This window comes from Heterodontus francisci, chromosome 23 (assembly GCF_036365525.1).
Source record: "Heterodontus francisci isolate sHetFra1 chromosome 23, sHetFra1.hap1, whole genome shotgun sequence".
Lineage (NCBI taxonomy): Eukaryota > Metazoa > Chordata > Chondrichthyes > Heterodontiformes > Heterodontidae > Heterodontus > Heterodontus francisci.
Genome location: NC_090393.1, coordinates 57602402 through 57626042, shown reverse-complemented (window position 1 = coordinate 57626042; position 23641 = coordinate 57602402). Strand labels below are relative to the sequence as shown.

Here is a 23641-nt window from a genome sequence, read left to right as displayed (position 1 = left end):
TGCTTCTCAATAGCCTGGGATGCATTTCATCAAGCCTGGTGATTTATCTACCTTCAATGATGCTAAACCCTTTAATATTTCTTCTGTCACTATGTTTATCCCCTCTAATATTTCACATTCCTCCTCTTAAACCGCAATGTCTGCATTCTCTCTTTGTGCGAAGACAGACGCAAAGTATTCATTAAGAGCCATGTCCAAGTCTTCCTCTACAAACAGGCTAACTCTTTGGTCTCAAATGGACCGTACTCTTACTTATCCCCTTGATCTTTATATATTTATAAAACATCTTTGGGTTTTGCTTGATTCTATTTGCCATTCTTTTCTCATGTCTTCTCTTTGCTTTCTTAATTTTCTTTTTAATTTCACCCCTGCACTTTCTGTACTCTTCTAGGCTTTCTGCAGTATTGAGCTCTTGATATCCGACATAAACTTATCTTTTGTGCCTTATCCTACCTTCTATGCTCCTTGACATCCAGTAGGGTCTAGATTTCAGAGTCCCACCCTTTTTCTTTGTGCTTTGAACCCAGATTCTCTCCTCCTTGAATGCCGGACCCAACTCTCCCACTCCTCTGGCACTGATTTACCTTCCAGTAGTTGTTTCCAGCCCAGTTTTGCCACATCATAAGAACCTAAACAATAGGAGCAGCAGTGACCATATGTCCTCTCGAGCCTGCTCCACCATTCAATAAGATCATGGCTGATCTGATTGTGGCCTTGACTCCACTTTCCTGCTTGCCCCCCATAACCCTCTACTGCCTTGTAGATTTGAAATCTGTCTAACTCAGGCTTGAACATATTCAGTGACCCAGCCTCCACTGCTCTCTGGGGTAGAGAATTCCAAACCTTCTGAGAGAAGAAATTCTTCCTCATCTCCGTTTTAGATGGGAGACCACTTATTTTGAAACTGTGCCCCATAGCTCTAGATACCCCCACAAGGGGAAACATCCTCCCAGCATCTACCCTGACAAGCCCCCTCAGAATCTTATATGTTTCAATAAGGTCACCTCATTCTTCTAAACTCCATTGAGTATAGGCCCGACTTGCTCAACCTTTCCTCTTAAGACAACCCTTTCATCCCAGGAATCAACCTATTGAACCTTCTCTGAACTGCCTCCAATGCAAGTATGTCCCTCCTTAAATAAGGAGACTAAAACTGTGTGCAGTACTCTAGATGTGGTCTCACTAACGCTTTGTACAGTTGTAGCAAGACTTCCCTACTTTTATACTCCAACCCCCTTGCAATAAAGGACAACATTGCATTTGTCTTCCTAACTACTTGCTGTACTTGCATGCTAACTTTGTGATTTATGTGCAAGGGCACCCAGATCGATCTATATCTCAGCATTCTGCAGTCTCTCTCCATTTAATTAATCTGTTTTCTATTCTTCCCACCAAAGTGGACAACCTCACATTTTCCCACATTATACTCCGTCTGCCAAATTTTTGCCCACTCATTTAACCTACCTATATCCCTTTGCAATGTCCTGTGACATTGACCACAAGTCGTGGGAGTCAGTTGCAAGTGATTGCCAGAGCTAGCGGACAGCCATAAAGGCAGGGCTCAAGAGTGGCGAGTTGAAGAGACTTAGCAGTTGGCAGGAAAAAAGGCAGAAATGCAAGGAGAGAGCCAACTGTGTAACAGCCCCGACAAACAAATTTCTCTGCAGCACCTGTGGAAAAGCCTGTCACTCTAGAATTGGCCTTTATAGCCACTCCAGGCGCTGCTCCACAAACCACTGACCACCTCTAGGCGCTTACCCATTGTCTCTCAAGACAAGGAGGCCAACGAAGAAGAAGATCCCTTTGCAGACTCTTTGTCCTCTTCACAACTTGATTTCCTACCTAGTGTTGCATTGTTAGCAAATTTGGCTACAATAAACTCAGTCCCTTGATCCAAGTCATTGATATAGATTGTAAACAGTTGAGGCCCCAGCACTGATCCCTGTGGCACTCCACTAGTTAGTTTGCCAACCTGAAAATTCCCCATTTATCCTGACTTTGTTTCCTGTTAGTTAGCCAATTCTCTATTCATGCAAATATATTACCCTTATGAGCCGTTATCTTGTGTAGTAAGACTCCTCAGATAATGAAGCAGTCCGTGTAGAAATGCAGCAAGACTTGGACAATATCCAGGCTTGGGCTGATAAGTGACAAGTAACATTCGTGCCACACAAGTGCCAGGCAATGACCACCTCCAACAAGAGAGAATCTAATCATCTCCCCTTGACATTCAGTGGCATTACCATCGCTGAATCTCCCACTATCAACATCCTAGGGGCTACCATTGACCAGAAACTGAACTGGAATAGCCATATAAATACCGTGGCTACAAGAGCAGGTCTGAGGCGAGTAACTCACCCCTTGACTCCCCAAAGCCTGTCCACCATCTGCAAGGCACAAGTCAGGAGTGTGATGGAATACTCTCCACTTGCCTGGATGGGTGCAGCTCCAACAACACTCCAGAAGCTCAACGCCATCCAGGACAAAGCAGCCCGCTTGATTGGCACCCCGTCTACAAACGTTCACTCCCTCCACCACCGACGCACAGTGGCAGAAGTGTGTACCATCTACAAGATGCTCTGCAGCAACGCAACAAGGCTCCTTAGACAGCACCTTCCAAACCCGTGACCTCTACCAACTAGAAGGAGGCAGCAAATGCATGGGAACACCACCATCTGCAAGCTCCCCCTCCAAGTCACACACCATCCTGACTTGGAACTATATCGCCATTCCTTCACTGTCGCGGGTCAAAATCCTGGAACTCCCTTCCTAACAGCGCTCTGGGTATACCTACCCCACATGGACTGCTGCGGTTCAAGAAGGCAGCTCACCATCACCTTCTCAAGGGCAATTGGGGATGGGCAACAAATGTTGGCCGGGCCAGCGATGCCTACATCCCATGAATCAATTTTTTTTTTTAAACTTTTTATGTGGCACCTTATTGAATGCTTTTTTGCAAATCCAAATACACTACATTTACTGGTTCCCCTTTATCAACACTGCTTGTTACATTCTCAATGAACTTCAATAAATTTGTCAAACACCATTTCCCTTTCATCAAACCATGTTGACTCTACATTCTTTGTATTGTGGTTTTCTAAATGTCCTACTACTTCCTTAATAATGGATTCTAGCGTTTTCCCAATGACAGATGTTAGGCTAACTGGCCTATGGTTTCCTGCTTTCTCCCTTTCTTGAATGGAGGTGTTACATTTTAGTTTTCCAATCCATTGGGACCTTTCCAGAATCTAGGGAATTTTGGAAGACTACAACCAATGCATCCGCTATCTCTGCAACCACTTTTAAGACCCGAGGATGCAGGCCACCAGGTCCAGGGGACTTGTCTACATTTAGTCCTGTTAATTTTCCGAGTAACTTTTCTGTAGTGATGATTGTTTTAAGTTCCTCCTTCCCTTTTGTCTCTTGATTTTCTGCCATTCTTGGGATGCTTTTTGTGTCTTCTGCTGTGAAGGCAGTACAAAATACTTGTTCAAAATCTCTGCCATTTCCTTGTTTCCCATTATTAATTCCCCAGATTCACCCTCTAAGGAGCCAACCTTTACCTTAGCCTACTCTTTTCCTTTATATATACTTGTAGAAGCTTTAACTTTCTGTTTTATATTTCTTGCTAGTTTACTCTCATACTCTAATTTCTCCCTGTTTATTTTTTTAGCCATCCTTTGCTGGTTTCTAAAATTTTCCCCATCTACTGGCCTACCACTAATTTTCACAGAATTGTATTCCTTTTCCTTCAATTTGATACCATCCTTAACTTCCTTAGTTAGCCACAGATGGTGCATCCTTCTCATAGTCCTACTTTCTCAACAGACTATATCTTTGTTGAGAGTTATGAAATTTCTTGTGCAATTTCTGCCATTGCATGTCTTCCATCTTACTTTTTAACCTATTTTCCCAGTTAGCCAACTCTGTCTTCATACCCTTGTAATTGCCTTTATTTAAGTTTAAGACACTAGCTTCAGACCCAAACTTCTCATCCCCAACTGAATGTTAAATTTGATCATGTTATGATCACTCTTGCCTAGAGGATCCTTTACTGTGAGATCATGAATTAATCCTGTCTCATTACACATTACCAGTTCTAAAATATCCAGCTCCCTGGTTGGTTCCAGAATGTGTTCTAAGACCAATGCATCCGCTATCTCTGCAACCAGAGATGAACTCATCCGCCAGGCTACCTTTGCTAATTTGATTCGTCCAATGTATATGAAGATTAAAATCGCCCACAATTATTGCAGTACCTTCCTTACAAACTCCCATTATTTCTTGATTTATATCCTGTCCTACAGTGTAGCCACTGTTAGGGGCCCTATAAACTTTTTCCATCCGTGACTTCTTTCCTTTTCTATTCATATCTTCACCCAAACTGAGTCCACAGCTTGATCTTCTTAGCCATGATCATTTCTCACTGTTGTACTAATCTTATCCTTTATTAAGAGTTACCCAACTTCCTTTTCCTTTTTTCCTATCCTTCAGAAATGTCAAATACCCTTGAATGTTCAGTTCCAAGCCTTGGTCACCTTACTGCCTCTTCTTTGTAATGGATATCATATTGTACACTTTTATTTCTATTTGTGCCATCAATTCATCCATCGTGTTACAAATGCTGCATGCATTCAAATAAAGAGCCTTTAATTTTTTCTTTTTACCATTTTCCCTACTCTGACCTTATTTACCAGTGCACTCTTATATTTGTACACACTGTCCTTTGCTGTCATACTCTGGTTACCATTTCCCGTATTGATACCCTGCACTATTGCCTTGTCCTTTCTTTTTCACTTCCAAATCTCCCCTCGCGTGAATCCTCCCCACACCTTCCGCACCCCCCCCACCCACCCCATCTTGACAAATACATGAATAGGATGGGAATAGAGGGATACGGTCCCCGGAAGTGCAGAAGGTTTTAGTTTAGGCAGGCATCAAGATCGGCGCAGGCTTGGAGGGCCGAATGGCCTGTTCCTGTGCTGTACTGTTCTTTGTTCTTTATCCCATTAGCTATACTGTTCCCTACTACAACTACATTCATGCATGATGGGTTTCTACATGTGACTGATTCCAGAGTGATCCACCCCTGCCCCAAAATACAGACATTTGAGTTTGGTGTTTTATTTACTAGTGATCGTGAAATATATTAAGAGCACTTTTTAGTTTGCTTAACTTTCTCATTCGGGCAAACATTAATGCAAAGAATTGAGCTAATGTGTTAATTTATTTGTCCAGCGATCACGCCCGTCTTGTTGGATGCCCTGACGGACCCATCCAGGAGGACACAGCTGTGCCTTCAGACTCTGCTCGATACCAAGTTTGTCCACTTTATTGATGCTCCATCTCTAGCCCTGATCATGCCAATCGTACAGCGAGCATTCCAGGATCGATCCACAGATACCCGTAAGATGGCTGCACAAATCATAGGGAATATGTATTCCCTTACAGACCAGAAGGTAATCCGAGCAATATTGCAGATAATGAACACTTCCTAATTTATGCCCTCCTGTATTACTGAAAAGGGTTTAATCCCATTTAATAAAAAAAACTGAAGGTTTGCAATCCATTGGCTAGGTAACAAAAGAACAAAGAACAGTACAGCACAGGAACAGGCCATTCAGCCCTCCAAGCCTGCGCCGATCTTGATGCCTGCCTAAACTAACACCTTCTGCACTTCCGGGACCAATATCCCTCTATTCCCTTCCTATTCGTATATTTGTCAAGATGTCTCTTAAACGTCGCTATTGTATCTGCTTCCACCACCTCCCCTGGCAGCAAGTTCCAGGCACTCACCGCCTTCTGTGTAAAAAAAAAAACTTGCCTCGCACATCCCCTCTAAACTTTGCCCCTCGCACCTTAAACCTATGTCCCCTAGTAACTGACTCTTCCACCCTGGGAAAAAGCTTCTGACTATCCACTCTGTCCATGCCGCTCATAACTTTGTAAACCTCTATTATGTCGCCCCTCCACCTCCGTCGTTCCAGTGAAAACAATCTCGAGTTTTTCCAACCTCTCCTCATAGCTAATGCCCTCCAGACCAGGCAACATCCTGGTAAACCTCCTCTGTACCCTCTCCAAAGCCTCCACGTCCTTCTGGTAGTGTGGCGACCAGAATTGCACGCAATATTCTAAGTGTGGCCGAACTAAGGTTCTGTACAGCTGCAACATGACTTGCCAATTTTTATACTCTATGCCCCGACCGATGAAGGCAAGCATGCCGTATGCCTTCTTGACTACCTTATCCACCTGCGTTGCCACTTTCAGTGACCTGTGGACCTGTACGCCCAGATCTCTCTGCCTGTCAATACTCCCAAGGGTTCTGCCATTTACTGTATACCTCCCACCTGCATTAGACCTTTTCAAAATGCATTACCTCACATTTGTCCGGATTAAACTCCATCTGCCATTTCTCCGCCCAAGTCTCCAACCGATCTATATCCTGCTGTATCCTCAGACAATCCTCATCACTATCCGCAACTCCACCAACCTTTGTGTCGTCTGCAAACTTACTAATCAGACCAGCTACATTTTCCTCCAGATCATTTATATATACTACAAACAACAAAGGTCCCAGCACTGATCCCTGCAGAACACCACTAGTCACATCCCTCCATTCAGAAAAACACCCATCCACTGTTACCCTCTGTCTTCTGTGACTGAGCCAGTTCTGTATCCATCTTGCTTTTTACTTAGAGGTACAAAGTAGGTCCATATTTGCCAGTCCAAAACAAAGCAAGGTAAGTAGTTGTCCTGAGCTGTGATGGGCTAGTCAGTGTTGAGTGCAAGGTTGATCGATAAATAAAACGAGCATTGTGACCAAGCCAGAATTTTTGACTACTTTCCATTGGTTCCAGGATCTTGCACCATACTTGCCCAGTGTGATGCCTGGATTGAAGCTGTCTCTGTTGGACCCTGTTCCAGAGGTAAGAATCTTTACTGTCTCTTGTTACTATGACTGTGGTTATGTTGAACATACCTGGAGCCAATTTAAAACCATCTGTTAAAAATATTGTAATCTCTGTGCTACAAGTACCTGACAAATAGAAGCATTAATGTTTGGGGGAGGCATTTGACCAGTCTTGGTAAGTGGCTGACTGCTTGTACTATATTAGAGTCATTCATTCTCTGGTTCAGTTACTGAACCAGCATTGTTGGAGCTCCTGTTGCTGGCTGACCCAGACTCTCCTGGGTCACGCTGCTGATGCTAAGCTGGGCTATACAGTATTATGTTGCTACTACCGAATCTGATTGTTATCGTCAATGCCTGAATTCAATGCTGTTGGGTTGGGCACAAACTCAAAAGTTTTGCTTTAGTGTGCAATCATGTTCACGCAGTTCTGTCGTTTGCCAAGGTTTTTAAAATTATTTCTTTCATGGGATGTGGACATTGCTGGCAAGGCCAGCATTTGTTGTCCATCCCTAATTGCCTTTGACAACTGAGTGGCTTGCTCGGCCATTTCAGAGAGCAATTATGAGTCAACCACATTGCTGTGGATCTGGAGTCACATGTAGGCCAGACTGGGTAAGGGCAGCAGATTTCCTTCCCTAAAGGACATTAGTGAACCAGATGTGTTTTTATGACCATCAATGATAGTTTCATGGCGCCATTACTGAGAGCAACTTCCAATTCCAGGTTCGTACGGTTTCGGCCAAGGCTCTGGGGGCGATGGTGAAAGGAATGGGAGAGTCGTGCTTTGATGACCTGCTACCTTGGCTTATGGAGATGCTGGCTTCAGAGCAGAGTTCAGTTGATCGATCCGGTGCTGCACAAGGTGAGGAGGCCAGAACTTCAGAAAGAGGAAGTGTTCCTATAATAGCTGGTTAACTAAAGACAGCGCACCCTAAAATTCTTCAATCATCTCACCCACATGAGCACATGTGGAGATATCAACAACAGTTTGCTGTCACCAGACAAGCAAACAGTCCATCGTTACTATTTTGTATTGCACATTTAATGTTGTGTTCAGTGTTTATATGAGAAATTTGTTATTTTAAAAAATTTAAGTGTTTTCATGGGGATACTTTGGGAAGTTTCTTTTTTGTTCTTCCTGGTCTGATGCCTAAGGCAAGGGGTTGAAACAGTGACTTCAAACCACCGCCCCTCTGAAGTTGACTTCGAACACATGCTGTTCCCCTCAGATTTTCAATATTCTTTCTCTCCCCATGACCCACCCTTTTTCCCGGCTATCGTGTAGTTTCCTGCTGACTTCTCATCGTGAAAGATGACTGCAATTAGGAACTGAACAGAGTTTTACTCAAACTTGCATCAATCTTGCTTTTTGCCACCAAATGCGAAATGTGGAGTTCAGGTTACAATCAGATCAGCCATGATCTTGTTGAATGGCGGAGCGGGGCCGAGTGACCTACTCCTGCTCCTAATTCGTATGTTCGTATAAATGCCACTGTCTTTTGTTTGAAAAGTTTGTCGATATTTTTTAACATTTGAGCTGCAATTTGGTGGTTGTCACTGGTTTGTTGTGTCAAATAAGCAAAGTCTGTGTTAACAGTTGTCGCTCCATCTCCATTCATTTGTTCTTGACATTAGTTGAGACCAGTACCTGGTTTCATGCCCAACAGTTAATGAGCTGGACCCTCTCCCAAGTCCAGCACCATTTTATGATTTCTCCAGAAGAGCGCAGATTATGTAGACTTCTTCATCCTGCACATTCAATTGCAATAGGACGTACAGCCCCTGAGCCTGTTCTGCCATTCAGTAAGATTGTGGCTGATCCTTGACCTCAATTCCACTTTCCTGCCCGATCCCCATATCCCTTGATTCCCTAGAGTCCAAGAATCCAGCCATCTCAGCCTTGAATATACTCATTGAGCATCCACAGCATTTGGGTAGAGAATTTCAAAGATTCGCAACCCTCTGAGTGAATAAATTTCTTCTCAGTCCTAAATGGCTGACCCCTTATCCTGAGACTCTGGCCCCTAGTTCTAGACTCCCCAGCCAGGGGGAAAAAACCTCTCAGCATCTACTCTTTCAAGCCTTTGAAGAATCTTATAAATTTCAATGAGAATGAATGGAGTGTATGATACCAGAACCAAGGCTTACCTGCAGGGTGGTCTGTGACATGTAATCATTCCTGCATGGTTACCAAGCAACAGTGTGCCATTTTGATTTGCAGCCATGTAAGGGTTGAACTATGGTACATTCAGGAAGATCACACCAAAGATGGGACATTTATCAACTTGCTGTCAACACGCTTGGTGAATTTTCATACTATTTTTGACATGATTGTCATTGGGACTATAGGTACAATTCCAAACCCTGTGGTAACGATGCAGAACTCCAGGCAAAGCAATCTAGTTTTTAATGCTTTCTCCCTGTGTTTCAGGCTTGGCTGAGGTAATGGCTGGACTCGGAGTAGAAAAGCTGGAAAAACTCATGCCAGATATTGTGGCCACTGCCAGCAAGGTGGAGATTGCCCCACATGTCCGTGATGGTTACATGATGATGTTCATCTACCTACCTGTGACCTTTGGAAACAAGTTCACGGCATACGTAGGAGCCATCATACCTTGCATTCTGAAGGTAAAAGGCCAGTTATAAGTCGGCGAAACAGTTGCCACCACTTGCACTGTCGGCACTTATCCTAGACAGCCATTTATATCGGGCAAATGGCAGAAACCATTTGCCGTCACCATAGGCACCGCTTAAAACTTGTTGAGCACACCAGCTATTTTTACACAGATCGGTACTTACAGATTTAAAAGCTTTGCAGTTTTCGGGCCACATCAGGTCTTTAAGCAGCTTCAGTCAGCTGTTTGCAGTTAAGATTAGATTAGATTAGAGATACAGCACTGAAACAGGCCCTTCGGCCCACCGAGTCTGTGCCGAACATCAACCACCCATTTATACTAATCCTACACTAATCCCATATTACTACCAAACATCCCCACCTGTCCCTATATTTCCCTACCACCTACCTAGACTAGTGACAATTTTTTTTTATAATGGCCAATTTGCCTATCAACCTGCAAGTCTTTTGGCTTGTGGGAGGAAACCGGAGCACCCGGAGAAAACCCACGCAGACACAGGGAGAACTTGCAAACTCCACACAGGCAGTACCCGGAATCGAACCCAGGTCCCTGGAGCTGTGAGGCTGCAGTGCTAACCACTGCGCCACTGTGCCGCCCCTATGGGAGGCAGTTGGAAAGTGGAGACTTTGAGCTGCTTCATTTAAGATGGTTTTACCATCCACCGCGTATAGTGAGCAATCTCATCAGCACATATGAGTCTGCTGTATGCAGTGGGAGCTGTATTGATTTACAGGGGGAGAGAGCCAAAATGACTGAATTCCTTAAGGCTTTTGGTCCTGGGGGATTTTACATAACTAATGACCTTTGAGGAGGGAAAGCTAATGCTGTCTATATTGGCTGTTAGCTAAGGATAGATGAGGATTAGGAGCAGCTGTTGGGGAGAATCTTTGCCCATCCATCCCACTGTTCCCATCTCTTGAGAGTCAATATTTGGAAATAATTAGCTTTCATTGGGATATAGTGAACAGCTTGTTGGATTTTAACTGGAAAGTTCCATGCCTCAATAAAAACTATTGTTGAGGGAGAATTGTCTTTTATTGCGTTAAAAACATTTTCCTCCAGTGAAAGATGACCAGTATATTTCTTTATAAATGCACAAAGTGATTGGGTTTTCCTTATTAGTTGTACTTTACTTCATCCATGAATGTTGTGATTTAATAAACCTGGACTTTTGATTTTTAAACTTGCCTTCCTCTTGTATAGGTGGTCTGAAGAAGGGTCACTGACCCGAAAGGTTAACTCTGCTTCTCTTTTCACAGATGCTGCCAGACCTGCTTAGTGGTTCCAGCATTTCTTGTTTTTATTTCAGATTTCCAGCATCCGCAGTATTTTGCTTTTATTCTTGTATAGGTGGTATTGATTAATTCCAGCTAAAGTGAGCAGCTGCTTACCATCTTTTGTTACAAGTGAAGCTTAAAATGTGAAGAGAATTATCTTTTGGAGTTAACTAAGGGGTGAATTTTAACACCCAAAAAAAGGTGTATTGGGTCAGATGTTAAACTTGCTTTGCAGGATTCAGATTTTTAAAATTTTAACATCTGTCCCAATCCACCGTTTTTGGGTGTCCCAATCCACCGTTTTTGGGTGTTAAAATTCATGCCTTAATTTTTTTCCCCTTGGATAACTCCAAAAGATAATTCTGTTCACATTTTAAGCTCACCTGTAACAAAAGGCTAAACAACAAGGCTATTGGTCAAGTGCTGGCAAATGGGATTAGGTAGACAGGTCAGGTGTCTTTAATGCATCGGTGCAGACTCGATGGGTCGAATTCTGTGATTCTGTGAAAAGGTGAATGGCTGCACACTTTAGCTGGATTTGACCTATGCCAAAGAGAGGCGAGGATAGCTTCAGGGAGAAAGTAAATACATTTGCAGTACTGCTTGTGGGCCAGCAGTGCATCCCTTCCCCTGGCTTCCTGAAGCCTTCACCATTTCCCCCCAATTCCCACCCCCCCCCCCCCCCCCCCCCCTCCACAATGCAAACACCGGTGTTCAGGATTGGACTTCCCTGCTCCGGAGTCCTCCCTGCCTGACTGCAAGCCTGTTACTCATGCTGACTTCCAGGTGGGGCACATGTTAAGGACTAAAGACACACTCTGTGGAGTTAAAACCCCATAGTATCCTGCTCCTCCACAAGCTTCGTTACAGTGCTATCTTGCTGATAGACTCAGCATTAAAACACATCAACGCATGAAGTTGCGGTACTTGCCACTAGACACGCCAGAAAAAGTCAGGGCTAGTGCGTTCAGGTGTAACTAAGTTTTTAACAGTGTGATAAGTCTTAGTTACTGTCAAACAACTTTTCTGGCCCTGAAAGTTTAGTTTTAGATGTGTGGGGTCTCATTGCTTCAGACTTTAATTATTAGAGATTTTTTCAGATTTTCTTCAACTTTTTCTTTCCGTCTGTTTTTATCTTAATACGGCGCAGTACGCAGTGGTTAGCACTGCAGCCTCACGGCTCCAGCGATCCGGGTTCGGTTCTAGATACTGCCTGTGCGGAGTTTGCAAGTTCTCCCTGTGACTGCGTGGGTTTCCACCGGGTGCTCCGGTTTGGACAGGATTCCTGTCCAAAGCTTCACTACCACCCCGCATCCTTCCACCCCCCCCCCCTTCAACCCACAACCCTGCAACCAGGCCACCCCACCTACGTAATCTGCCCCTGTAAATATCCAGGCCTAATACTTCGATTAGCTTGTTACCAGTATAAAATTCTGAAACCACAAAACTGACAGGCCAAAAACATGTCTCCATTGCACACTGAAGAAGCAGCTTCTCTACCTTAGCTCAGTGATACCTTGACTTGGCTGGTAAAACGCCCCCACCCTCCCACTCCCTTCCATGCGCTGCATTCATAATCCAGGTTGATGCTCCAGAGCAATGCTGCATCAATTTTGCAGATGTTGCGTGCAGATGAGAGCTCAGCTGTGACCCTATCTCCCATTCCTGTGGTTCAGGTGTACATTAAAGAAATAAAAGGGAGTTATCCCAGTGTCCTGGCCAGCATTCTTCCCTCAATCAACATTTTAACTGGGCATTCGTCTCATTGCTGTTTGTGGGATCTTGCTTTGTGCATAATCACTGCCACATTTGCCCAAGAATCCCTGCACTTCACTGTAGCTCATTATGAAACATTTTGAGATGTCTGAGGGGCATGGTAAGGTGCTATATAAATTAAAGTCTGCTTTTCCTGTACAGGAGAGCAGCCCTGTACTGTGCACAAGAGATCACATATTTATCTTCTCCCCATATTTCTACATAACTGGATTATCTGTTGGTTGAGCACTTATTTTGAGTGTTATTGAAAAGTATAAACCGGTTCCTTGTACAATGTGGTTACTTCAAGGTCAAGAATCAGTAAGGGACTTGGGCATGAATATTCTAGCAAGGCTGTAAGAGACAGCACAAGTCTTGTAGCATAGTGTGCATAACTGGTTATTAAATAATTTCAATTGCTTTGTGTAGGCTCTGGCGGATGAGAATGAATTTGTTCGTGACACTGCCCTGCGTGCTGGACAGCGAATTATAAGCATGTACGCAGAGACTGCCATAGCACTGCTGCTCCCAGAACTGGAGCAGGGATTGTTTGATGATAACTGGAGGATCAGGTACCTGGAACATTGCATTTAATGTTACACCAGCACTTGTGTTAGAATTTTATTGTAGCTATTAACTATCTGATCTTGTTCTCCAAAAGAAATTATATGTTTGGCTGTTAATTTTGAAAATGGAAATACTTCGGAGGAGGGAAAGGGTGGCCATGATTCTTGCACGCGACTTGTGCAGCATGATTTAAGAGTGAACAAGTTTACATTGAAAACCCTAGGAATGGAAAAAGTACCAACGGAAGCCTGTACGTTTCTATTTAATGTCGGCACTGGATTTCAAATGTCATAACTGATTCATGAAAACGAAGGAACAAGAGTCATCCATTCAACTCCTCGACTTTGCACAGTTCAATTAGATCATGGCTGATCTGTACCTCAACTCCTTATCCTTTGATAATCATTACCTAACAAAAACCTACCTTTCTCTGTCTTGAAAGCATCCACAACCTATCAGAGGAGAAATTTCCTGATTTCTCCAACCCTTTGTGTGAAAAGCAGGTTCCTGATTTCACTCCTGACTGACTAGCTCTCATTTTATGATTATATCCCTTTATTCTTGATTGCTCCACCAGAAGAAATAGTTTCTCTGTATCTACCCTATCAAATCAATTTAATATTTTAAATTACTGTTTCGGATCACCCCTCAATCGGCTACACTCGACAGCTATTTATGTGCCCTATCCTCATAATTTAACCCTCTAAGCCCTGGTATCACTGGCATCCCATCCAAGGCCAGTATATTTTTCCTGAGGTGTGCTCAAAACTGAACATTGTGTTCTAGATGCAGTGAGATCTGACCAACTGAAGCTTCTTCCCGTTTGTATTCCAGCCCCTAGTTGATGGTTTGCAAGCAGCATTGCACTTCCCATCTGACATTCTCTTTGAGTGCACAGATTAAGAGATGTTCACAAATTTCTGATTATTCTTCATTTATCAGTTTAGAAATGCAAGCAATTAGATCATCTTCCAAATGGAAGGGAAAATATAATTGAGAGATTGTCTCTTAAAAGTTGCTCCCATGGGTTCTTGCTCCAGGCCCACATGTGCTTAAGTCAGTGTTACCCTGTTAACATACCAGGGAAGAGCTCCTCTTTACTGCTTTTATTTCCAAATGCTAATTGATCAGAGCCCCTGTGCTCTGTGTAAGATATTGCAATGTTTGTTTGATGGGTGCTGATCAGTGTACCAATTGGGTCTTAAAATAACCTCTAGATCAAGCCATATGGCTCAACAGTTTGACAGTTCTACATTGTTCTGGTGTATTCCTGCATTGGAGCAAAGCCTATGAAACCCATTTCAGTAACATTACCATCTTTAACTTGTGCTAAGACCTATATCCACTGAGGCTCATGGATCAAAACTGCCTCAGACTTATTTCCTAAGCCATTCTTACACTTAGCAAGGAGAGGGGACTGTCACCCTGGCAGTCTGTTGGATTCAAATTCTGGTACCACAGCACCAAGGCAATGTGCAAATCATGCTGTACTATTGAGATGCCCAAACTAGTGAAGTTTTGTTGCAGGAATGAAGGCAGTCAAAGTTTTTCTGACTTTGTCTCCCATCTTCTCCATGTGAAGGCCCTCTTATTTTAGTTCTCATAAGCTGTAGCTGGAGGACACACCTATGGAGCTGCAAGGGGAATGGAATATAAAAGTGGGGATGTTTTGCTACAGTTGTATAGGGTATTGATGAGACCACATCTGGAGTACTGTGTACAGTTTTGGTCAGCACTCTCTTCTCATACAGTATAAGGTTGTTTTCCCTTACATTGGTATTCTTTCAAATTGTCCTGATGAGTGCAAGATGTAAAGTTTCGACAACATGTCTCTATTTTCAGCAATGCACAAGGAAAAATGTTAAAATCCCTACTTTTGGTGTAACCCTTTTCAGTCACAATGTGTTGCATCTGAGACATGCAAAACTCCATCTCTTCTAGCCCCTTGACTCTGTCTGATTGGATCGTGTGCACTTTCTCTTGTGTTTCTTATTGTATCAGCTATCTCTACTTTCTTTAACAGAGTTGAGATGTAGTACTAGAACAAAACCTTGTTGTGCAGACTGAGGAAAGACCAACTGCTTGTTTGGCCCCAGTGTTTCTCTCTGTTTCCACTACTTCCTCATGCTCCACCAAATTTGGATGATTTTTGGATATTTGGGTATTTTTGTGAAGACTGAATTACACTTGAAGCCAAGTCAAGACAAAACAAAGATACTGCAATGTGATTTAGTCTTTTATGGTTTGCATTTCAGGTTCAGTTCAGTCCAATTGCTGGGAGACTTGCTTTTCCACGTCTCAGGAGTGACTGGAAAGATGACGACAGAGACTGCCTCAGAAGATGACAACTTTGGCACTGCCCAGTCCAATAAGGTAAGGTGCACAAATTGGTACCGATTATGTATGGGGCATGCACATTGACAAAGGCCCAACATCTTCCAATAATTTGAAGGGACACAGATTGACATGGCTCAGTGTACGAACCTCTGTTTAACTGACCTTTCAACCACCTTATCCTTGCAATATCAAATTGTACTTCAGATTTGGTCCATTCTCAGGGACAGGAGGGTGTGACTACAAGTGAGGCAAGTATGGGGATCCAGAAGGTAGGATGGAGGAGCCTCAACAGGTTTGAGGTTCTTGCAGGTTGTGTGGACGAGAGCAGGGACTGCAGGAAGGATGAGCAAACTGATCACAGCACCGTGGTGCAGGGGCCATTCAAGTGGGGAGAGTAAAAAGGAATGTAGTAGCAGTGGTAGGGGACACTATAGTTAGGGGGATAAATACTGTTCTCTGCAACCGAGAGCGAGAGTCCCGAAGGCTGTGTTGCCTGACCGGTGCCAGGGTTAAGGACATCTCCTTTGGGCTGGAGAGAAACTTGGAGGTGAAGGATCCACTGGTCATAGTCCATGTGGGCACCAATGACGTAGATAGGACTAAGAAAGAGGTTCTTCTGAGGGAGTATGAGCAGCTAGGGGCTAAATTAAAAAGCAAAAACTCTGGAATGCTACCTGAACCATGAGCAAACTGGTATAGGATAAATAAGATCAGAGAGTTGAATGCGTGGCTCAAAGATTGGTGTAGGAGAAATGGGTTTCAATTCATTGGGCACTGGCACCAGTACTGGGGAAAGTGGGAGCTGTACCATTGGTACGACCTTCACCTGAACCATGCTGAGACCAGTGTCCTAGTAAATCATTTAACTTGGGTTAAAAGGAGGTGCGGTAGCTTGGTTAATGAAGGATGAGATCAGTACAGTAGAGAAATGATCTTGGCTTGGAAGAGGAAGGCAGGTAGTGCAGGAGTCCCCTGTGGCCATCCCCCTGTCTAACAGATATATCGCTTTGGATACTGTTAGGGGAGATGGCTCAAGGGAAAGCAGCAAGAGCCAAATTTATGGCACCATTGGTGGCTCTGCTGCATAGGAGTGGAGGAAGAAGAGTGGCAGGGCAATAGTGATAAGGGATTCAATCGTAAGGGGAAACGGACAGGCATTTCTGTGGCAGCAAACGTGACTCCTGGAATGTATATTACCTCCCTTGATGTCACGGAGTGGCTGCAGGACATTCTGAAGGGGGAGGGTGAACAGTCAGAGGTCATGGTGCAAATTGGTACCAACGACATAGATAGAAAGAGAGATGAGGCCCTGCAACAAGAATTTAGGGAGCTAGGTAGCAGATTAAAAAGCAAGATCTCAAAGGTTGTAATCTCTGGATTACTCCCGGTGCCACGTGCTAGTGAGTATAGGAATAGGAGGATAGAGCAGATGAATGCGTGGCTGAAGGCATGGTGCAGGAGGGAGGGCTTTAGTTTCCTGGATCACTGGGTCTGTTTCTGGCGAAGGTGGGACCTGTTCAAGTTGTACAGGTTGCACCTGAACCGGAACGAGACCAACATCCTTGCTGGGAGGTTTGCTAGTGCTGTTGGGGGGTGGGGGTGGGTTTAAACTAATTTGGTAGGGGGATAGGATACAGAGTGGAGGTACAGTAGGGGGTGATGCACAGTCAAATATGGAAGAGAAACTAATTCAGTCTGGAAGGCAGAGCAAATGTAAACCTGTTACGGCACAAGTGAAAAATGCAAGGCTGGATTGCATCTATTTTAACGAAAGGAGTCTTACTAGTAAGGCAGATGAATTGAGTGCATTGATTAACACATGGGAATATGATATTGCTGTCACAGAGACATGGTTGAGGGAAGGGCAGGACTGGTAGCTCAATATTCCAGGGTATAGAATCTTCAGACGTGACGGGAGGGTGTAAAGGAGGAGGTGTCGTTGCACTGTTGATCAAAGAGTCAATTACTGCAGTAAGGAGGGATGATATTTTAGAAGGTTCCTCAAATGAGGCCATATGAACAAAGAACAGTACAGCACAGGAACAGGCCATTCGGCCTTCCCAGCCTGCGCCGATCTTGATGCCTGCCTAAACTAAAACCTTCTGCACTTCCGGGGACCGTATCCCTCTATTCCCATCCTATTCATGTATTTGTCAAGATGCCTCTTGAACGTCGCTATCGTACCTGTTTCCACCACCTCCCCCGGCAGCAAGTTCCAGGCACTCACCACCCTCTGTGTAAAGAACTTGCCTCGCACATCCCCTCTAAACTTTGCCCCTCGAACCTTAAACCTATGTCCCCTAGTAACTGATTCTTCCACCCTGGGAAAAAGCTTCTGACTATCCATTCTGTCCATGCCGCTCATAACTTTGTAAACCTCTATCATGTCGCCCCTCCACCGTTCCAGTGAAAACAATCCGAGTTTATCCAACCTCTCCTCATAGCTAATGCCCTCCAGACCAGGCAACATCCTGGTAAACCTCTTCTGTACCCTCTCCAAAGCCTCCAAGTCCTTCTGGTAGTATGGCGACCAGAATTGCACGCAATATTCTAAGTGTGGCCTAACTAAAGTTCTGTACAGCTGCAGCATGACTTGCCAATTTTTATACACTATGCCCCAACTGATGAAGGCAAGCATGCCCTATGCCTTCTTGACTACCTTATCCACCTGCGTTGCCACTTTCGGTGACCTGTGGACCTGTACGCCCATGTCTCTCTGCCTGTTAATACTCCTAAGGGTTCTGCTATTTACTGTATACTTCCCACCTGCATTAGACCTTCCAAAATGCATTTGTCCGGATTAAACTCCATCTGCCATTTCTCCGCCCAAGTCTCCGTCCGATCTATATCCTCTGACAATCCTCATCACTATCCGCAACTCCACCAACCTTTGTGTCGTCCGCAAACTTACTAATCAGACCAGCTACATTTTCCTCCAAATCATTTATATATACTACAAACAGCAAAGGTCCCAGCACTGATCCCTGCGGAACACCACTAGTCACATCCCTCCATTCAGAAAAACACCCATCCACTATTACCCTCAGTCTTCTGTGACTGAGCCAGTTCTATATCCATCTTGCCAGCTCACCTCTGATCCCGTGTGACTTCACCTTTTGTACCAGTCTGCCATGAGGGACCTTGTCAAAGGCTTTACTAAAGTCCATATAGGTAACATCCACTGCCCTTCCTTCATCAATCATCTTCGTCACTTCCTCAAAAAACTCAATCAAATTAGTGAGACACAACCTCCCCTTCACAAAGCCATGCTGCCTCTCGCTAATAAGTTCGTTTGTTTCCAAATGGGAGTAAATCCTGTCCCGAAGAATCCTCTCTAATAATTTCCCTACCACTGACGTAAGGCTCACCGGCCTATAATTTCCTGGATTATCCTTGCTACCCTTCTTAAACAAAGGAACAACATTGGCTATTCTGCAGTCCTCTGGGACCTCACCTGTAGCCAATGAGGATGCAAAGATTTCTGTCAAGGCCCCAGCAATTTCTTCCCTTGCCTCCCTCAGTATTCTGGGGTAGATCCCATCTGGCCCTGGGGACTTATCTACCTTAATGCTTTGCAAGACACCCAACACCACCTCCTTTTTGATAATGAGATGACTGAGACTATCTACACTCCCTTCCCTCGGCTCATCATCCACCAAGTCCTTCTCTTTGGTGAATACTGATGCAAAGTACTCATTTAGTACCTCGCCCATTTCCTCTGGCTCCACACATAGATTCCCTTCTCTGTCCTTGAGCGGGCCAACCCTTTCCCTAGTTACCCTCTTGCTCTTTATATATGTATAAAAAGCCTTGGGGTTTTCCTTAATCCTGTTTGCCAATGACTTTTCATGACCCCTTTTAGCCCTCCTGACTCCTTGCTTAAGTTCCTTCCTACTGTCTTTATATTCCTCAAGGGATTCGTCTGTTCCTAGCCTTCCAGCCCTTACGAATGCTTCCTTTTTCTTTTTGACTAGGCTGACAATATCCTGCGTTATCCAAGGTTCTTCCGAAACTTGCCAAACTTATCCTTCTTCCTCACAGGAACATGCTGGTCCTGGATTCTAATCAACTGACGTTTGAAAGACTCCCACATATCAGATGTTGATTTACCCTCAAACAGCTGCCCCCAATCTAAATTCTTCAGTTCCTGCCTAATATTATTATAATTAGCCTTCCCCCAATTTAGCACCTTCACCCGAGGACTACTCTTATCCTTATCCACAAGTACCTTAAAACTTATGGAATTATGGTCACTGTTCCCGAAATGCTCCCCTACTGAGACTTCGACCATCTGGCCAGGCTCATTCCCCAGTACCAGGTCCGGTACGGCCCCATCCCTAGTTAGACTATCTACATATTGTTTCAAGAAGCCCTCCTGGATGCTCCGTACAAATTCTGTCCCATCCAAGCCCCTAGCACTAAGTGAGTCCCAGTCAATATAGGGGAAGTTAAAATCACTCACCACTACAACATTGTTACCTTTACATCTTTCCAAAATCTGTCTACATATCTGCTCCTCTACCTCCCGCTGGCTGTTGGGAGGCCTGTTGAAAACCCCCAACATCATGACTGCACCCTTTCTATTCCTGAGCTCCACTCATATTGCCTCGCTGCATGACCCCTCCGAGGTGTCCTCCCGCAGTACAGCTGTGATATTCCCCTTAACCAGTAATGCAACTCCCCCACCCCTTTTACATCCCCCTCTATCCTACCTGAAGCTTCTAAATCCTGGAACATTTAGCTGCCAATCCTGTCCTTCCCTCAACCAAGTCTCTGTAATAGCAACAACATCATAGTTCCAAGTACTAATCCAAGCTCCAAGTTCATCTGCCTTACCTGTTATACTTATCGCATTGAAACAAATGCACTTCAGATCACCAGTCCCGCTGTGCTCTGCAACATCTCCCTGCCTGCTCTTCCTCTTAGTCTTACTGGCCTTATTTACTAGTTCCCCCTCGTTTATTTCACTTGCTGTCCTACTGCTCTGGTTCCCACCCCCCTGCCACACTAGTTTAAACCCTGCCGAGTGACACTAGCAAACCTCGCAGCCAGGATATTTGTGCCCCTCCAGTTTAGATGTAACCTGTCCTTCTTGTACAGGTCCCATCTGTCCCTGAAGAGATCCCAATGGTCCAGATATCTGAAACCCTCCCTTCTACACCAGCTGTTCAGCCACGTGTTTAGCTGCGCTATCTTCCTATTTCTAGCCTCACTGGCACGTGGCACAGGGACTAATCCCGAGATTACAACCCTAGAGGTCCTGTCTTTTAATTTTCTACCTAACTCCCTAAACTCCCCCTGCAGGACCTCGTCACTCTTCCTGCCTATGTCGTTGGTACCGATATGGGTAGAACTTAAAAACAAAAAGGCGGTAGTCTCTTTGCCAGGAGTGTACTGCAGGCCTCCAAACAGTCAGGGAGAGGTAGAGGAGCAAATATGTAGGCAAATCTCTGAGAGGTGTAAAACTAATAGGCTAATAATAGTAGGGAATTTCAACTTCCCCAATTTCATCTGGGATAATCTTAGTGCAAAAGGCTTAAAGGGGGCGGTATTCTTAAAGTGCATCCAGGAGTGCTTTTAGAGCCAGCACATAGAAAGCCCGACAAGAGAAGGGGCGATACTGGACCTAATCCTGGGGAATGAAGCCGGACAAGTGGTAAAAGTGTCAGTGGGGGAGCATTTCGGGGATAGTGACCATAACTCTGTAAGATTTAAGGTAGTTATGGAAAAGGACAAAGAGGGACCGGAAATAAAAGTCCTAAATTGGGGGAAGGCCGATTTCAGTATGATAAAACAGGATCTGGCCAAAGTGGACTGGGAGCAGCTGCTGGTAGGAAAGTCTACATCAGGAAATAGTGAGAGTTCAGGACCAACATGTTCCCGTAAAGGTGAACGGTAGGACCAACAAGTCCAAGGAACCCTCCATGTCAAGGGATATAGAGAATTGGATAAGGGAAAAAAAGGAGGCCTATGGCAGATTCAGAGGGCTGAAAACAGCGGAGGCCCTAGAGGAGTATAGAAAGTGTAGGGGGGTACTTAAAAAAAAAAGTAATTAGGAGAGCGGAGGGGGACAGGAAAAAACACGGGCGGCAAATAAAGGAAAATCCCAAGGTGTTTTATAAGTATAATAAGGGCAAGGGGATAACCAGGGAAAGAGTAGGGACCAGAGTGGCAGTCTGTGTGTGGAGACATAGGACATAGATCAGGGAGGGGGATTGTGATATGCTTGAACGAATTAGCATTGAAAGGGAGGAAGTATTAGCAGTTTTAGCAGGCTTAAAAGTGGATAAATCCCCAGGCCCAGCTGTTACGTGAGGCAAGGGAAGAGATAGCAGGGGCTGTGACACAAATTTTCAAATCCTCTCTGGCTGCAGGAGAGGTACCAGAGAACTGGAGGACAGCGAATGTGGTACCATTATTCAAGAAGGGTAACAGGGATAAACCAAGTAATTACAGGCCAGTGAGTCTAACATCAGTGGTAGGGAAACTATTGGAAAAAAATTCTGAGAGACAGGATTAATCTCCACTTGGAGAGGCAGGGATTAATCAGGAATTTATCAGCATGGCTTTGTCATGGGGAGATCGTGTCTAACAAACTTGATTGAATTTTCCGAGGAGGTGACTAGATGTGTAGATAAGGTAAAGCAGTTGATGTAGTCTACCTGGACTTCAGTAAGGCTTTAGATAAGGTCCCGCATGGAAGATTGGTTAAGCATGTAAGAGCCCATGGGATCCAGGGCAATTTGGCAAATTGGGTCCAAAATTGGCTTAGTGGCAGGAGGCAGAGGGTGATGGCCGAGGGTTGCTTTTGCAATTGGAAGACTGTGACCAGTGGTGTACTGCAGGGATCGGTGCTGGGACCCTTGCTGTTTGTAGTGTACATTAATGATTTAGACGTGAATATAGGAAGTATGATCAGTAAGTTCGCAGATGGCACGAAAATTGGTGTCGTAAATAGTGAGGAGGATAGCCTTAGATTACAGGATGTTATAGATGGGGTGGTAAGGTGGGCGGAGCAGTGGCAAATGGAATTTAATCCTGAGAAGTGTGAGCTGATGCATTTTGGGAGGACTAACAAGGCAAGGGAATATACAATGGATGGTAGGACTCTCGGAAGTACAGAGGGACCATGGTGTACATGCCAATAGATCACTGAAGGCAGCAGCACAGGTAGATAAGGTTGTTAGGAAGTCAAATGGGATACTTGCCTTTATTAGCTGAGGCATAGAATATAAGAGCAGGGAGGATATGATGGAGCTGTATAAAACGCTAGTTAGGCCACAGCTCGAGTACTGTGTACAGTTCTGGTCATCATACTATTGGAAGGATGTGATTGCACTGGAGAGGGTGCAGAGGGGATTCACCAGGATGTTGCCTGGGCTGGAGCATTTCAGTTATGAAGGGAGACTAGATAGGTTAGGGTTGTTTTCCTTAGAGCAGAGAAGGCTGAGGGGGGACCTGATTGAGGTATACAAAATTGAGAGGCATAGATAGGGTAGGTAGGAAGAAACGTTTTCCCTTAGCGGAGGTGTCTATAACCAGGGGGCGTAGATTTAAGGTAAGGGGCAGGAGGTTTGGAGGGGATTTGTGGAAAAAAATTTCACCCGGAGGGTGGTTGGAATCTGGAACATGCTACCTGAAGGGATGATGGAGGCAGAAACCCTCACAAAATTTAACAAGTATTTCGATGAGCACTTGAAATGCCTTGGCATACAAGGCTGCGGGCCAAGTGCTGGAAAATGGGATTAGAATAGATAGGTGCCTGATGGCCTGCACAGACACTGTGGGCCAAAGGGCCTGTTTCTGTGCTGTATAACTCTATGACTCTAAGATCAAAATGTAGAATCAGTTTGGGTGGAGATAAATAGCCCCCTAACAGTGGCTACACTGTAGGACAGAATATAAATCAATAAATAATGGGGGCTTGTAAGAAAGGTACCACAATACCCGTGGGTGATTTTAATTCTCATATACATTGGACGAATCAAATTAGCAAAGGTAGTCTGGAGGATAAGTTCATAGAGCGTATTAGGGGCAGTTTCTTAGAACAATACCTCTGGAACCAACCCTGGAGCCAGGCTATTTTAGACCTGGTAATGGGACAGGATTAATTAATGACCTCATAGTAAAGGATCCTCCAGGCAAGAGTGATCGTA

General features: G+C 44.5%; 1 protein-coding gene across 1 annotated transcript in view; it reads left to right on the top strand.

Moving 5' to 3' along the window:
• The window catches only part of gcn1 (GCN1 activator of EIF2AK4), a 160775-nt gene that overhangs the window by 88523 nt on the left and 48611 nt on the right, over positions 1-23641 (top strand). Inside the window, exons 38-43 of the mRNA XM_068055358.1 lie at positions 5239-5459; positions 6858-6926; positions 7637-7775; positions 9345-9541; positions 13011-13153; positions 15404-15521. Coding sequence (XP_067911459.1) covers positions 5239-5459; positions 6858-6926; positions 7637-7775; positions 9345-9541; positions 13011-13153; positions 15404-15521 — 887 coding nt within the window. The remainder of the gene's footprint in view (positions 1-5238; positions 5460-6857; positions 6927-7636; positions 7776-9344; positions 9542-13010; positions 13154-15403; positions 15522-23641) is intronic.